Source organism: Nestor notabilis, unplaced genomic scaffold (assembly GCF_000696875.1).
Source record: "Nestor notabilis isolate BGI_N333 unplaced genomic scaffold, ASM69687v1 scaffold23170, whole genome shotgun sequence".
Lineage (NCBI taxonomy): Eukaryota > Metazoa > Chordata > Aves > Psittaciformes > Psittacidae > Nestor > Nestor notabilis.
The window spans coordinates 4,515-21,721 of record NW_009910993.1 but is presented as its reverse complement, the minus strand read 5'-3'; the positions used below and the strand labels follow the sequence as shown (position 1 = coordinate 21,721).

Below are 17,207 nucleotides of genomic sequence, written 5' to 3'. Positions count from 1 at the left end.
TCATAGCTTGAAATGCATCAAACACACAGAAAGGAACACGTGAGCACACAAGTATTCGTAACGGGTCGGCCGGAGCACGCTCCGCTACGAAATCCAAACAGAGCTAAATGGAGTAAAACTCTCCCTATGGAAAAACACCTCACTTGGCACCAGAGGAGAATACAGACTTGTTGAAGTTCAATAAAAATAGCTTCTAATTAATACTTCAGAGTTCAAAAGTTCAGCAACAAGCACATGATCGGCCAACCCCTTTAAACAAACCAGAAAGAGTCTGTCCTGCCACAAACGGCAATTATTCATCACTGATTTCTGTGGCAAAAGCTCACGTCCTGTAGAAGAGCTACAGAAGTCAAACTACCACCGAAAGAGGCTAGAAAAATACTAGGAAAAAGTGCTTTCAAAACCAAAGTAAACATTCAAGACCACACTGGAGGTGCTACGTTTGACAGCTCACCCGACTTGGAATTGTACCAAGCAGTAATAGGAAAATTAAATGTCTTTGCTAATAAATTATTCCTGATATTTTGTACCCTGTTAGAGAGCATATTCCACATCAAAGTTGCCAACTTAACTCTCTCCCCTACTTAAAAGTACCACAGAATGCAAAACTACAGTACTGTGTATTTTTCTCTACCCACTATCTGCAAAAATGGAAGAAATCTTTCATATGGAAATAACCAATTCTTGCAGTAACAGCTTTTACAGTTACAGTTTGTACGCTCCCCCCATGCTCAGAAAAGCCTCTCACTGCATAATACTTGTTGCTAAAACACAGTAATGGTTCCAGTATTATTGAAGGCCACAGAACATTTAACTACATCTCACCTTCCTATGTACACATGAAAAGACAAAGCAGGACACTTGGGGTATTTGATGATACGTGATTGGATCGGAGCTGGTCAAGTCACTCCCTCAGGAGGACTTTCACACGGGGGAATTAAAGAAGGTGAAAACCTGACAAATAAAAGCCTATGGTTTTAAATTTAGGTTTTGGAGTCACCAATCATGAGAGTAGCACTTACAGGCCCTTTGCACGAGGAGTCCAGTGAGGGATTTAATTCTACAATACTTGTATCTGCAGTCCTGCAAAATACTGGCTGCAGAAGTTAAGCCCCACGGTACTGGGGATATACTTGTGGTGTTGATTAAAGAGCTTAATTTATTAACAGCACAAATTAGTGTTCTGCCTACCCTTGTAGAAGCACAGAGAGGGTGAAGTCCCCAAGCCAAATGCTTTGCTGAATCCAAGAGATTAAAGTGAGACTCTGCCATCCCTCTTGCTAATGCAAATGGAATGACATCGTTTGCGTTGGAAAATGTTCCACTCAAATCCCTTAAGTGACAATAGCTGACAGGTACCAGCAGTATGATGATGTCAAATCTCAAAAATAAACTGGCCTGGAGTTCAAACTGTTCAGTCTATTTATAGTCTCCTAAGACAAGAAAGAAATGCTGCCCTGCCAAGGGGCTGTTGGCTAGCGGGTACACAGGCTGAGAAGTCTTTCACTACTGAAAGACCAGTGCATAATACTGCAATTTAGCACACAGAACACTGAAACCTCCACCACCTACATTACCAGAGCAATCTAACCAGTTCCTCACCTGCTGCTGGTGGATGCTGGCCACTAACTGTTGGCAAATCCAAAGAGCTATCAGACATGACATGCTTAAGATCTCCTCCCACATCAGCCAGTTTCATGTCAAACTGAACAGACAACGCGTCTTCAGAATCCTCCTTGCCAACACTGCTGCCTCCGATGGAAGGAAGATCCAGAGACTTCACTGAAGCAGAGTCTTCTTTGGCCTGCTTGAAAGCTGCAACTTTGTCCACCAGGGACTTCTCTGCGCTGTTGCACGTGGAAGAAAACTTGTTAGAGTGAAAGTCAGCAAAATCATCATCGCTCTTCGCCGAAGAAAGCGCGTTGTCCTTCGCCTCCTCAAAGCCTCCTCCAGAGCCCTCCAGAGAAAGCTGTTTGAAGATATCGTATTTGGTGGGTGTAGCAGTGGGGGCAGAACTCTGCCCACTCTTCACCGTGCTGGCAGAGGAGCCAGGCTGAGGAACAGGACCAGGCTCCAGCTTAAGTGCATTGTATTTGTCATCTGGTTTCTGTTCGGAAAAGCCACTGCTATTGTTGAAAGCCATAAAATCTGCAAAGTCATCTTGTCCACTGGCTGATGAGCAGTTAGAAAATTCCCCAAAAAGGTTGAACTCTCCAAAGTCATCAGCTAAGCTTGAACTTTTGCTGGGTGCTGGTTGGGCAGTGGTAGCTGGAAGGGGTGGTGGAGGAAAGGAGCCCGATTTTGACGTGTTAAATGCGGGTGGAAAGGATGGCTGCTTGTTTTCTCCAGTAGAGGAAAAGAGATCCAAGTCTGCTAGATTCAAAGAGGTCTTTGCTTGTGTTTGCTGTTTGGACTGAACGGGCAGAGAAGGGAAGGATGTGGGGAACGTTTTGTCTTTTGTAGGTGGCTCTAATGGTGAGATACTGTTAGCGGTTTTAAAATCGGTGAAACCATCATCGGATCCTGCAGGCTTGAACTCTGCAAGGTTATCTCCTGAGAGCAAAACAAAGAGGAAACAATCATTAAGTCACTGCAGTGACAACAAATACATCACACTCACACCATGCAAGCAAGCAAGCAAATTAGTTCATGCAATGTCAGAAGTCTTTATGCAAACTATTTAAATTAAGACCTAGAACTGCAAATTCAACTTCTGTGACCCCCACAGGTTTCAAGGTCAGCAATTCTAACAGTCATTCCAGCAAACACTTATGTCTTTCAAACAGCCTCAAAGTCACAATGACACTCCCTTTACACTGAGTTAATATCAAAACACACCTTGACCAACAGATGCAAAAGGTGATCTGTCTTATTCAGCTCCCACGTATGTTCTTTTTCCCACCTCATCCTCATCTTTGCCAAGCAAGGGATGTAATCCTGAATTTCACTTACATCAATTCAGTATTTGCTTTCTTACAGAAGCAATTTTCCCCCCTCCCTTCAAAAGATTGCCCACCTGCAGTTTCTTTATGGGATGTCAGCAGAGGGTTACGACATTTTTAGGCTCTCATTCTAATCTATCGTGTTTCCCTGAAGCCAGATTCACCTAAACATACTGTAGAGTGTGTGAGCAGAACTTCAGTAAATACAATATAACCCAGGCACCTCCCAGCTCCTGCTAAGACTGATTCCAGCTTTACTAAGAAGCTTGGAGACACTTTCACATGAAAGTGAGCACGATTAATCTTAAGATGTGCCACTCTCTAGTTCAGCTACCCACTGAGTGTAAGATCATGCTATGTAAGGATTGTAATTTAAACCTGATTAAACATTAGGTAACCATATTTTCACTGAATTGACATAAATATTTTGGTGTACTGATTTTGTAAGTTTTTTCCTGTTCATACACAATTTTATAAAGCCATTTCTTTTGAACATGAAAAACATTGTTTAACCCATTCACCAGCATGTACATAGACTACTTGTCATTTAAAGTATTGAGCATGCTTTAAGACAAGTGTCCAATAAACAGATTTTGGTTTACTTTAGAAGCACACCATTAACATTTAATTCTTCAGCACCAGTGTTTAACCAAGACTTAAAAGAATAGTCTTTATAACTTTATACCAGTAGTACAGGACTATGACTATACCTGACACATGCTTCCATTCTCCCTCCCCTCCAAGTCAATTCACTTGGCCCAGCAACAATACAACTATTCATGGAATTGCTATTCATTGCTCAAAACTAACACATCACAGCAAACTACACTTACTGCTGAACTGCAAACTTTTCCATTAGAAATGTAAGCTGGTGAAAGGGTTAAGAGTGGTCAGAGCTGGGTAACAGGCAAATACAGTCATTTTCTGTATGTTTAAACATGTATGAAGATAAAATGAGATAAAAAGAGATAAAATGTTGTTTCACTTCATTACGTGCATTTAATCCTGAAGAGGTACTAAGCATGAGAACCTCCCAAAACATTACAGGAGTTCATTACAGAAACTCAGTGTCTGAACAGAATTCTGCCTGTGACAAATAAAGATTAGGAGTGAACTCAGGTAAGAAGTTTTATCCTAGAATCTAAAGTTGTTTTCTAATAATGAAACAAAATGCTGGGTACAACATAAATCTGTGAAGTCAGGTTAAGTTAGTAATTCGTTTACCTACTCATCTGTCTATTGATACTATATGAAAGTAGAGTTGGAGATTGTTTTCCTCATCTGATTAAAAGACAATATTATCACTCCTATTGCATAAATGAGTTAGACATAGATGGTTCTGGTAAAGGCTTAAGAAGACTCTGCTTTTGTATGACACAGACGCTGTACCTCAGATACCACCCAGGTTTTACTTTTCCCAATCAAAACCAGTTAACCACAAATTTCAATATAAGGGATTTGATTTATCCTTAGAGCACCAGCGACTGAAAAGTTTAAATTCTGCCCTAACAATAGAAAAAAGTTGCAATTTTGTCCAGAAGCATCTTATTCTGTCTCCTAAGAATATATGATTCCTTACTTAAAGTGAAAGAATTCCAACCATAGCATTAGTTTAGAAAAAAATTCAAAAGCACCCAGGAGAGATGCCAATCTTCTAGACATACAATTTGTGCATTGTTCCAATAGGATATTGCACTATTTTTTCAGGATACTTCCTGCTAAGTTGTTTAGGGAAGCAGAAGAACCATTATTCTAGCACTGCAGCAATGGAGATTCTGCAGCTCAGAGAGAACTGCTACAAAGATATAATGAATATGTTGAAGAGCTCAACCCCTCATAAGTTACCTCAGTATTTGCTTACCCAAGTATTTGCTCTCTGCTGGTTGTTCTAATTCACGGAAAGCACTGTACTTGTCTCCACCATCTAGTGAGTATGAGAGAAGAAACACATTTACAAAAAGGCATTATGAATCCACACTGCAAATTTTATACTGGCATAATTGCTCTGTATTTTAAATACTAATATCTTACCAATGCCAAAAACAAGATACATGACATGTTACAATAAATTGCTTATAGTGGTTGTGTATTTTTCCTTTTACCTCCAAAAGCAGTGGTACTTTCAGAAGGCTTCTCAGCTGCAATTCCTTTAAACACAGCATACTTATCAGTTGATGAGAGTGTCTTATTACCTGGGAGTGGCATTAGTAAAGAAGGAACACTAAAAACAAAAGAGATAAAAGCAGAGATCCTTAATTTATCTGTAAGAAATCTACATTGCCAGGTTTTATCTGAAGGAACCTCTTATTAAGACTACGCAATTTGGATCAGTAAACCTAAGCTTGTACCCAAAAGAGTGCTTGATCAAGAACCTGATGTAACTCCCTCAGTATCAGCTGGGAATAAGAAGAGCATGTACACAGGCAGCTGGTAACTGACGGGTGAATTCACACTTTATCTCACCTAATCTTGTTTCTTTAAGCCAGAAGTCAATTTTCACCATTCTTGATTCTAGTTTGTGCAAAACATGAACAGAACACTCCAGAACTTCACAGGGATTCTCAACCCAGGAGAGAATGTGCACATAGACATACCCCAGGAATCACGTATCAGTTTGCCCAGGGCAGTGTAATGACAATTCTCCCTGATAGGACTAGATACAGTAAAGAGTTAAAACTGCATGGTATTTTACCAGCTCCATGCTTTCAGCTTATCTACTTCTGATTATATTTCATTACATATTAAGAGAATAGAGCAGAACCACTGTTCAAAAGGAAGGTAAACTAACTCTGAATTTCTGTCAGGGCAAATCAGGGAGTGCAGGTAGTTATCTAATCAGCAACCCAAGGATTAGTCTACAGTTCCACAAGCCAATCTTTTTGCACATAAACACATTCTACTTTCTATAGTGAAACCACCACAATAACTTAACACCATGTAGCAACTGCTGTAAGATTGAGAAGCCATTCTGTGAGAGCTTTGCTTGCCCTCCACACAAGGCCCCTTATCAGACCTTGGCAGCTTTACACAACATCATCCTTTACATATGAATGATGCATTTTACCTCTAGTTCATGTCATTCAACACTATGCACATTGAAAATGTGAATGAATTTCTACTGTGTTCTTCGGCCTGAAGCAAGAATCTTACCAGAGCCATTTAAATCTCCTTATCAGCAGCCTACAAGCAACACACAAACCTTGCACTTGCACACACGTGCTAATGATGGTCTGTGGTGCTTGCAGACAGGCAGTGCAATGTCAAAATATAGCTCATGGTAATATAATTACATTTCACATCACTGCAAACCAGGCTATTAGCTATGCAATCTTGGCACATGTAATGCTTAATCATCTGTGCTCTACAGATGGGTGTTTTTTAAGTAAAGCTCCATAAGCAATTAGATTATAGCTCATTGTACCATTCTGTTCCAAACTGAACGCTTGCACAACTGAATGAAGAGAGCTGCTGCAGTGAAAAAGAAACACTGCTGGATTCCCTGCTTCCACAGTGGAATTTACAAACGATGCTCCTGGTAAAACTTTGAGCAGCAGAACAGCTTTAATTACAAAATGCCATCTAACTCAAATTAAGATATACTTAAAATAGAGCATCTTCAGCAACACATGGCACTGACTGACATCAGCCAAATTACATCCCTTGCAGAGAATGCTGTTAGGCACCATGTAACAGAACAATCTGTTTTAGTATCTCCATTTGACGTCACTGCTGAGGAAGCAACTGGTCATCTGTGCTTACCTGGAAAGAGTTCTGTTTGCAACTAGGAACAGCCAGTTCAGACACAGAACAGGTCTGCGCCCACAACTAGACACCTGGGAGGCACATGAAAGTTTGCCATGTGCAGCCAAAGGAAACAACACTGAAATTTTGTAATCACAGGACTCCGAATGATTAATTGTAAACTCTCCAAGGGAATAAACACGCTCAATTATTTTGTTATACAAAATTTCCCTGATCCAGAGTTACATTCTGGCAGTCTCCCAAACGAAAAGCCAAGTCTGCTGAAGTCTGAATGAGATTTCAACTGAGATTTATAGTCACTTATTGAAAGTTAAAGCACTGGCCAGAGAAACAACAGAACAAACCCCCTGTCCACTGGAGTTCTCAGTCATTTCAGCGTATGATGTCAAGTGTATGATGTCTTTACATCAATTTTGGGGTCCATATTCAGGGCCCGAAGAAAGAACTTGATGTCAACAAAAGGTTTCTATTAACTCCCACAAACATGGAGTCACACTTACTGGAAGTGCACACTAAAAGCAGAACTCCTCCATCCCAGTGTATGTTTCCTGAATAGCTTTATGTAAGATTTTCCCTGAATGCACAGTATGAAATAACTTCCAATTGCCTGTGCAACAGTACAAACACTTGAGAACCTACCCCCATACCTTGTATGTGCAATTTACCTCAGCATGATGACTAGAATGCTAAAGAATGGCCAACCACCTATGGCACATCAAATGCCAGTTTTGATTCAGAAAGCCTAATTGTGGTTGTAACAACCTTCAAAAGAAACAGGCAGAGTAGAAGTCAGGTGACAGAAGAAAATTACAGACTAGAAAGCTACCCACAGAAGAGGAAAACATTTCATTTCTTAAGAGTGTTCTAAAATACTGAAGGGGTGGAAAGCAAAGATGTGGTACCTGCTCCGGTGCTGGGAGCTGGCTGCTTTGGAGGAGCCAGCCACATCTCCCTGGAAATCAGCGAAGGAGTCATCTAGTGAGCCAGACTTTGAAGCATCTTGGAACTCCTGGAAGTCATCATCTTCTGGTTTTACTACCTGAATTACAAACAACAGGTAAATTGCTGTTCTGTTGTCTTTTCAAATTGTCACATAGCACGAAAGCAATTCAGAGCAGCGTGACTGGCATAAGAGGAGGGAAAAAAAAGGGCAAGAGAAGGCAAAAACCTTTCAACATCAGCATGCAAAATTAGGATGGTCAGTGTTTCCACTTCACTTGCACCTCACCCAACTCCGAACACCCGCAAGGTGTACGGGATTACAAGTAGTATGCACAAAGAACAGGTGAAGAAGGAACTCTGCTCCTTTCACATTACAAGTATTATTCATCACAGCCATGTCATCTTTCAATACATGACAAACATTAACAATTTAAAATCAATCAATAATTTAAAATCAATACACACAGTAAAAGCATCAGAAGAAATATTTTCTGAAGAAGGATGAACCATATTTGCAAAGAGCAAAATTTATCACCCACATGATTTACAGTGCTGGAAACCAAATGTTCTCATAGTTCTCAGTTCTCCTGAAGAGTCTGACTTATTTTACAAGCTAATAGAGTCTGTTGTGTAGTTTAACCTAAAATTCCATTTAATGTGCATTACAAAATCCTAACTACAACTAAAATCCTCTTTCAATGCAACTAGTTTGTAACGGGGAATGCTTTTGTACCTCTCCTAATGCCACCAGAAAGAAATGGACAAAATAAAAGCACATGCTATGATTCTATGCTCCTTAGTGACATGACTTCACGTTTTCGGATGTCACATGCTGGATTTCAGCTCCTTTTTTTGCTGTTTACTCTAAGCCTGCTGTCACTACGTAGCTCTCTGACAGCCAGGCTAATTCCCTCTCCAGGACAAGGCAGATTTGCCACGTAACAGAGCGAGCTGACCTGACTGGGCGGGTAGGACGGGAGGAAGCCTCCGGAAGGCTGTGCTGCAGCTCCGCCCGCCGGAGCCGTGATGCTCATCCCCATCACGGCCGGCCCGATGCTCAGAGGCATGGAGACAGGCGGCGCAGGGGGCAGCAGAGGCTGCTGGCTCACTGCGGCCGGCAGCGGCATTGGAAATCCACTTAAAGTAGGAACGGGGGCAGCTGGAAACTGGTTTAACACGTCAGGACTCACTGCAGGTATTCCTCTCTGCAAGGCAGAAAAACAAAGACAACCATAAACACATGTCCACATCAACAAAAAGGCACGTTGCATTCCCAGTTTGTTTCTAGCTTGTGCCACTGAAATCATGAAAAGCAGGTACTGGTCAAGCTTCAAGTAAACCTTCCAAATCAAAACATGCTGATCTCCAGAGTGTTACCCATACCTGAGTTACTGCTATCATAGCCAGGACAGCGTAGAGCTCTTCTTTGGTGAGCTTCCCAGGGGTGGTACGGTTGGCTAGAGCCCATATCTGTCCAAGGGTCTCTCTGGGCAATCCAGACGACATCAGGATGGGATAGAGTTTAGCTGTATCTATTCCAGCAGGAGTCAAAGTGGTTTCTAAAATTTTCTTATACAACTCTGTGATGAAGGAGTCAGTGTTAGGCAGAGACAACTGCTGGTTTCAAGGGAATTCAAGATTACTTTGCTGTTTTGTCTCAATATCACATCAAATTCGTAATAGTCAAAGTACAAGGTAAGGCAACTGGCATTGTATTGTATCATCATGTTATGGAATGATCTTCGCAGTTTAACACAAAGAAATATTTCATATAAAATACACTTAATGCTCTATTTCAAAACATGTTTCTTTAATGAAATTGCAGGATAATCCATACAAAATATAGTTGTAACATCTTTATGTATTCAGACCTCAGTGTAATCAATATTTACTACAGCATTTCATTTTCTATTTACTGTGTTATTTGCATATACAAGATAAAGAGCCTTAAGAAATGAGCCTGCTTAATTACAAGACAGGCCAAAACCCAGACTACCTATAAAAGCAGTATTATCACAGCAACACAAGCTCTTCTAGCCTAATCTGCTGGCATAACAAATTCCAGATTAAACATTTAGCATGAATACAACCCACACTTCTTCAAATGCAGATAAAGCCACCATAAATTCATAACGTATCAAAGACACAGGATTCAGCTGATGACTGGAGAGTAACACTTTGCTCAGTAAGCACCAACAACAGCTCACGTACATTCACACCTTGTGTTGCCTGCTTGGCTAAATGCCACTTTCTTGTTTACCTGGGACCAAGTTATCGTTGTAAATCCAAGGAGGCATCATTTGCTGAATTGGGTCCTGGGACGGGAACACTCCAACTCCTAAATGTGTTCCGTTCAGGAAGAAAAAGAAAGACAATTGTATTAGGATATACAGGGCCAGAATACAAAGATCTTAAGAGACTAGATCATAGGTGGTCAGTATTATTTAGCATTTCAGGCAAAGATTTCAGATAGGAATCACTGTGCTCAGAGGAAAAACAGCTACTGCAGGAGTATGTATTTCAACCTAATAACTAGACTGATTTGGCAGTAACAGCAAGAATATAGTTACGTACATAATGAAATAAGGAGCTCCTCATCTGCCTCCCTCTTAATTTCCAGTTGTGCAGAAGCTCAAGTCTCATCATCTCTTGAACTTTCATAGCAGCTATTAGGGCTTCTTGTGGAGTGAATTAATTTGTACCTACCACCAGAACATCCTTATCGGGGGAATCCACAAACAGGATGAATCTCAGCAAGATCTTATCCACTGCCCCGTTGCTTCTGGTCTTCAGATCCAGAAGATGTCACAGCCACCTTCACTACTGCAGGCTTTCGACAACATGACCTACCACACTTTACTCCCTGTGGCTATGTCCTTCTTTCCCTCAGTCTCACAGTTCCACTTCCTATCTAGTCTCCCTGAGAAGATTTTATGCTCATCTTGGATGGAGATCTGACAAAAATCAGAATAATTTCAGATTTCATCGTCTTTCCCAGTGCCCTTGCATCTCCTCATCTTCCACATGGATTCTCTCCTGGCTGCAGTCTAAGTCCTGATCATCCCACAACTCCAAGCACATTTTAATATAAGCAATTCCTTCCATTTCACCAGCCAAGTAAAATCAATTTGCTACTTCCTCCAGCCTCATTATCCTTCAGCTTCAATGACCCTCCTGTACACTTCCGCATCCTACTGAGTCTTGCTTCTCACCCTTGAATCTCTCTGGCAAAATTCAGCCTCTTCAAAATCAAATAATATGAGAAGTGAAAAGGAATTCTCAACTATATTTAGCTGATAGATACTAAAAACTTTGATAATAGCCAACTATTTAGTTGGAACTGTTTAGCTCCAATTGCTGTTGGAACTAAAACTCGCTTAAGAGTCCAGCTTTTGAAACCTGGATCCCCACAGCACAGGTAGTTTTAGACATAATGCATATGAGCAGCAAATTGTCTGAGAAACAAGTATTACCTAGCTAAGAGTTTTAACCTAACAAGGTTGTATCCTCCTCAGTTAAAAGATGAAAACCCATCACGACATTGACCACCTTTAGGAATAAGTTTCCTTACATAAAAATGAGAAAAGTCCTCAGAGAGCACATCTTTCCTTCCCCCAAGAAAGAGGACAGAGCATTTGAAACCAGCATACCTGATTAACACACATGTTAAAAGTGATTACAGCAATAAACTCACGTGGAAAAAGGTCAGAGCAAAATCATTGTTATACTTTTAGCAAGGAGCAGGAGGCCCTGATGTATTATTCAAGCAGGCATTCAGAGCAAAATTGTGCAGGACTGGCCTCAGAATTAGTGCACAGTGTGTTAGCATCCAAGCAGCAACTCATTAGATGTAAATTCTCTCAAATGTTTCATTTGCTCACCACACTCTTCAACTGCTCTGTTTTGTTCTGAAGCCTTGTGCATCTCTGCAGCGGTGGTACCACTTTCCTGGCCACCTACAACCCCCCAGTCATTGATGGTTAGACTGGGATGAACTTGGCTTGCAGCTGAGGCTTTGTGCCCAACTTCAGATGTTTTAAGTGTGGTTTGCTCTTGTTCAGAGTCATTTGAGCCATTATCTAAGACTTTTTCCTCCAAGGAAGAGCCTGAATAAACAGCAGGAGGAATTATTTATGTTTTATTATCAAGCACCCACATCACAATTCCACACTTTCAAAGGAAAAGTGTTACTGGTACCACTGAGGGGTTATCACGATGAGCATCCATTCCAGCTCAGACCAATAGCACCCTGTGCAAACACTTCTAAAGCCTGATTCTGCCCTTTACTTACCATGGATACACAACAAATGCAACAAACAAAAATCAACAAGTAGAAGGAATACATGAAACTATTTTCTGTTGGGATTATCACTGCATAATCATCTAAGCATCAGCAGAAGTGTCCAGTATCTACTTACCCCTGCAAAATTCTTCACATTAATCTCACCAATATCCATGTAGCCTCCAAGAGAGGAAGCACACAAGTGCTCCCACATAGCATAAGAGTTACTTTTCATACCACCATCTCACCTGTATCTTTCTCTACTATACAGGCTTACAAAGATGCTAGGCACAAGACTTAATTAATTTGAGATCAGCCATATATGTATTTAGCAATGTCTGGATACATGACTTGCTTTTAGAACTTGCCTTAGAACCGTGCAGTTCCAGGGGAGGAAGAAGGGGACTTAAATCACCTTTTCCCATGGATCAGCAGGTTTCTACTCAATTACTTATATAGTACTTCTTCTGGCCAGACTAAAATAGACCCCAACAACATAAGTAAAGACTCTGTGTAGCTCTATGACAGAAGGTGACATGTAATAAAAAACATACTTTAGAGTTACCTGTTTTATGGATACTGGGTGAAGATGCAGAGGTAGGAAAATAAGGAACCTGCCCAGTTGTACCATGCAGGATGGGTAACACTGGAGTCTGGGCTGCAGGGAGAGGCTGGACCACAGCCTTTTCAGAAAGCAGTTGCCCAGCCTCAGCAGCAGAATGGAAAGGCTGAAAAGGCTGAGAGGTGGGTTGAGGCACCAGTGTGGGGATTTCAACAGGCCCTTGTATAAAGTCACTAAATTCTTCATCATCAACAAAAGCAGAGTGGGAAACAGATACAGCAGAATGGGATGATGTGGGATGATCTGTAAAATGGAATGAACACACAATGGAAAGTGATGAGGAAAAAGGTTCATGGGTGGAAAGGGAGGAAAGGGGGCAAATACTAGGAATACATAGCAAATGGGTGAGGGAGCAGCAATGGATGCATCACTTGACAGAAATGTGAAAGGTTGTTATTGTCAGCATAACAAAAACATAAGGTAAAGCTGAGCAGCCACTTCCAACCGTGCATCTTCTCTCCCAGAGTTCTGATGTAAACATGTTGAAACTTGGATCTTAACACTGGCTATGAAAGTATTTTATTTAAACAGACTGGATCAAAACAAATCAAAAGGTACTACTTCAAACTGGACACAACAGGGATCTGCACAGGGGGATGTTCTCCCTCAAAGGACTGTTTTATCCTCAGAAACTCAATAATATATCCTAAGATACAAAAGAAATGTCTATTCATTTAGACAATTTTCTGCTTGATCCCTTCCATAGTTACCTATTTTAACAGAACTGGTCCAGGATGGGCAAATCTGCAATGTGAAATTGTCAGAAGTCACCTGTAACTTCAAAGTTATCAAAGAGCAAATCCACAGTAGAGACAAAGAGTTTACGTAACAAACAATTGCTAGAAGGACACTTTATTTTAAAAACCCAGTTAATCCACTCACTTTGTACCATCAAATGAAAATACTTCCTGGAATTAGTTCCCCTGCTGAGGATTTCAAACATTAGTGGTTTAGTTCCATTGGAAGATGAGAAAAATGACAAACCTGGCTTTTTCGGATGCGCTGCTGGTGTTGGGTGCATTTTAGCATCTCTAGAAAACCCATCTAAATTTCCTTTAATGGCTTCCAAAGCTTCATCCCTGCTTTTTTCACCTGTCTGGAACACCACAGAACACATTTTGGAACATTCACAGATCATCTCAGTTATCTTTCAGTATCCACACTTCTTCAGTACAAAACGAGCAATGCCTGCTGCTAGGTTCAACCCTTCTTTCTCCAGCAGTGCCTTCCTGAAGCACATCAGCATTAACTCCCATGTTTAGAAAGCTCTTCCTTTGCAGACTACACCATAACAGTGTTCCTCAGTCTTTAGGCAAAGCTTTAAGCACAAGAACAATATATAAACCTTACTCAGGCATTTGTATTCTGGTAGACAAAAAACTTTGAGCTCATCATAAGTGTCCAAACCTTTGTCCAAAGTTAACAAACAAGAAACCAAACATTCCACGTTCCAGAAACTCAGTCTGGTCCCAAATGTTACACACCAGGTTGGTTTATTTTTTCTTGAGCTTATTTCATTTTCAGCACCAGACCAAGAGTGCGGAAAGTACTGACTATTCCAGATGCTTTCTGAGATGTCATCTGATGTCTCATATTAGTTCCCCACTTATCTGCTTGTTGAAAAAGATCATCCCATTAAAAGCCATTAAAAACAACCCTGAAGAAAGAAACACTGCAGTTGTTATTGAGGACATACCTTAGGTTTCACACTGCTTAGGAGCCTCAGCTTTTGTTTCTGCTCTTCAAACTGGCGTCGTTTCCTTTCTTCCTCCAAGAATTTCTGCTGGTGCTCAAACCTCTTCCTGAAGAAAAATGATGTTAAAAAGTAAGTCTAAAACCACTTTTTCGTTACAGTTTTCATGGCAAACTTCTGCTTGATTTTTCCATTTCTTCTGTCTCTAATTCAGGTGGCTCTGTGTGCACATTTCTGCTTCTTCTCAGAGCTGGGAGACAGTCACCAGTAACTTCACAGATGCCTTCAAATGCAATGGAATGATCTCAACAACATTCCACAGCCCTAAAAAAGACTACTTCTCTAGAGGAACTATCAATATATTTACTGTGTGGACCTCCCCTCCAGAGCACACCTCCCCCTTTAAAAAGAAGAATTTCCTGAGCCAGAGAAGTGTCACTTACTGTTGTTCCTCTGCAAACTGCTTCTGCATGTCCGGGGTGTACTGCGGGGCGGCTGGGCGCATTCCCAGGAAAGAAGCCTGTCCCATGTAAGGCATCCCAGTCGCTGGCATTGGCCCTAAGGGCATGCCACCCTACAACAAAATAAGTAACAACCCCAAGGTTACTCTTTTCCATAGAAAAAGCCAAAGCTCTGGCAATTACATCCTGACACATTGCAAACTAGGGAGAATCTCATAAAATGAAGAGCGTTAAGAGCTGGATGAGCAGCACAGACTCCCTGCCACAGCACAGAGCACTGGTCCCTCAGTAGATGGCACTCTTCCCTCTCGAGCTGCAGTTCTTCAAGGATTTTAGAGGTCTGGGGTTTTGTTTCCTATGCTAAGTGGTCACATAGCACTTTTAATTCACTGCTGGAGGTGCACACTCCTGACCAACAAAGGATGCCACAAAATGTGGTCTGGTCATTTCACAAACAGCTTATTCAGAGGTTCAAGGGAGGAAGACACTTATACAACAAAAGCCAAGGGCAGGCTTGTCTCAATAACCTGTGTCTGCATGAGAAACACTTGCTGAGAAATATATTCTGGTACAGTTATAGGAGCAAAGATTGCTTAAAATAGAAGGGTCCAGAAAATAATTTACTTTTCTTACCACTCATTTTGTATTTGGTATCAGAACACGTAAGAAGAGAACAAAAGTTGTTTATTATTTTTAGACGAGCTCTCAATCTTCCTACTACACATTTCACAAAATTCCAGGAGGGGGTGGGAAGGGAAGGTAAAGAGATGGCAAGATACGAGAAACTCAATTTGTCACTTAGCAGTTTGGCTACAGAGCCATGCCAAAACATTCCATTTCAGCAGAGTGCAAATTTGTACATAAGCACATATGGTGCTAAAAAAGAAAAAAATATTAAAAGAGTAAAAACATATTAGCTACTCATTTTTCACTCTTACTGCTCAATTAGCAACAGCAGAGTTAGAGACAAAGTTACTTTAGGCAACAAAAAGAATGCGAATGAAACATAGGAAGTAGGACAAACGGGAGAACCGGAGAAAACCCAGCACATTTGAGAGATTCCTTGCTCCCTAGACCAAGGTATTTAAAAACAAAGCTTAGAAATTGCCACCTACGCTCAGGAAACTCCATTCTATGAACTCCAGCATAAGACCATCCAGTGAACTGGTCACAATCAGATTGTGTACCCAGTCACTTCTGATCAGCTTATGAAGGTCTCACCAAGACACCACCTTAACAGTAAGTACATAAAGCAAAGGAAGAAAAAGCACAAAGTAAAATTAAGAAGACAGAAGAGGTGTGTTGTGGGAGTTCTGAATTATAGTTACTTAACAATTCAATACTATTACTAATCACACTTTGGAGGAGGTGGCATCTGGTAGCTTTTTACCATCTTGTTGATGCTTTTGTTTCCTTTCCTGTTCTGAGACCATGTTTCTCTTATCACACCCTGGTGTCATAGCACATATAATGAAATGAACGTTCAGATTCTGACATCTGAGTTGGCTATAACATCCAGGTTACTTTAAACATTAGTGATGCTACACCCTCATTTCTCTCAACTCCACAACATGAGTAATGTGTGCCAAAATCCCCCACTGTCTCTTATCCAGATCCCAATGAAACTTGGAGATTTCTTCAAATTATCAGAAATCATTCTTTACATTATCTCACTTCAGTCCACATTTCATTGCCACTCACCTGCATGGTCATGGGTCCAGGAGGCATCTGAGAACCGTAATTCATCCCCATCATGCCTGGCATGTTGGACTGCATGACAGGAACCATTGGAAATCCTTGCTGTTGCATGGGAATCATCCCTACAAGGAAATATTAAACAAGGTAAGCTCCCAGTTAGTGTTAAAGCTGTTTAATTGCCAGAAAAGGGAAGGAAAGAGCTCTGTCTTGCTGGGCTGTTTGGATAATTGATCAGTCTGAGGGAAGAAATGTTATGGGCTTTCCCACCAACTAAGCTGATGAGTCCTCCCACCATCCTAAGGATTCTCTGTGGGTTTCTTGCCCTGTGATTTCTGAAAGGGTCAGTTCCAGCTAACAAGATGTAATTAACCAGGCCGACTGGTGCTGTAACTGCCTCTTCCTCTTGAAGAGGGAAACTGACAAACTGGCAGCTTTTGAAGATAAGTCTTGGGAAATAAACTCATCATTTCACAAAGCAGCTTCACACCCTGATCTGGCTGGATAACTTGTCTGTAGCTTCACTAGCCCACTGTGTATATTACAATGGTTGCAGGATTTGTCAGCTAAACAGAATTGGACAAATCAAGCTGGAATGTATTAATTCACTGGATTCAAGTGGATTATGTTGCAGTATTTTCATACCTCACATTTTGCTGTGATTTGTTACCAAACACTTGTTACCAGCACACCATGAGATAGTTATAACCGTGCATAACTGAACATCACAGGAGAAAGCACTCCAGGAGGGACACAACACACTGGGGGATGATCCATACATCAGTCCCTGAGGTTTCCATAAGAAACT

General features: G+C 41.0%; 1 protein-coding gene across 1 annotated transcript in view; it reads right to left on the bottom strand.

Moving 5' to 3' along the window:
• SYNRG (synergin, gamma) overlaps positions 1 to 17,207 on the bottom strand; it is a 32,078-nt gene that overhangs the window by 14,309 nt on the left and 562 nt on the right. The window contains exons 2-13 of the mRNA XM_010012632.1: positions 16,406 to 16,524; positions 14,687 to 14,817; positions 14,247 to 14,352; positions 13,535 to 13,646; positions 11,528 to 11,752; positions 9,907 to 9,984; positions 9,030 to 9,226; positions 8,603 to 8,851; positions 7,607 to 7,743; positions 5,045 to 5,163; positions 4,804 to 4,866; positions 1,603 to 2,553 (exon numbers count right to left, since the gene is read on the bottom strand). Of these exons, the coding sequence (XP_010010934.1) occupies positions 1,603 to 2,553; positions 4,804 to 4,866; positions 5,045 to 5,163; positions 7,607 to 7,743; positions 8,603 to 8,851; positions 9,030 to 9,226; positions 9,907 to 9,984; positions 11,528 to 11,752; positions 13,535 to 13,646; positions 14,247 to 14,352; positions 14,687 to 14,817; positions 16,406 to 16,524 (2,487 nt within the window). The remainder of the gene's footprint in view (positions 1 to 1,602; positions 2,554 to 4,803; positions 4,867 to 5,044; positions 5,164 to 7,606; positions 7,744 to 8,602; positions 8,852 to 9,029; positions 9,227 to 9,906; positions 9,985 to 11,527; positions 11,753 to 13,534; positions 13,647 to 14,246; positions 14,353 to 14,686; positions 14,818 to 16,405; positions 16,525 to 17,207) is intronic.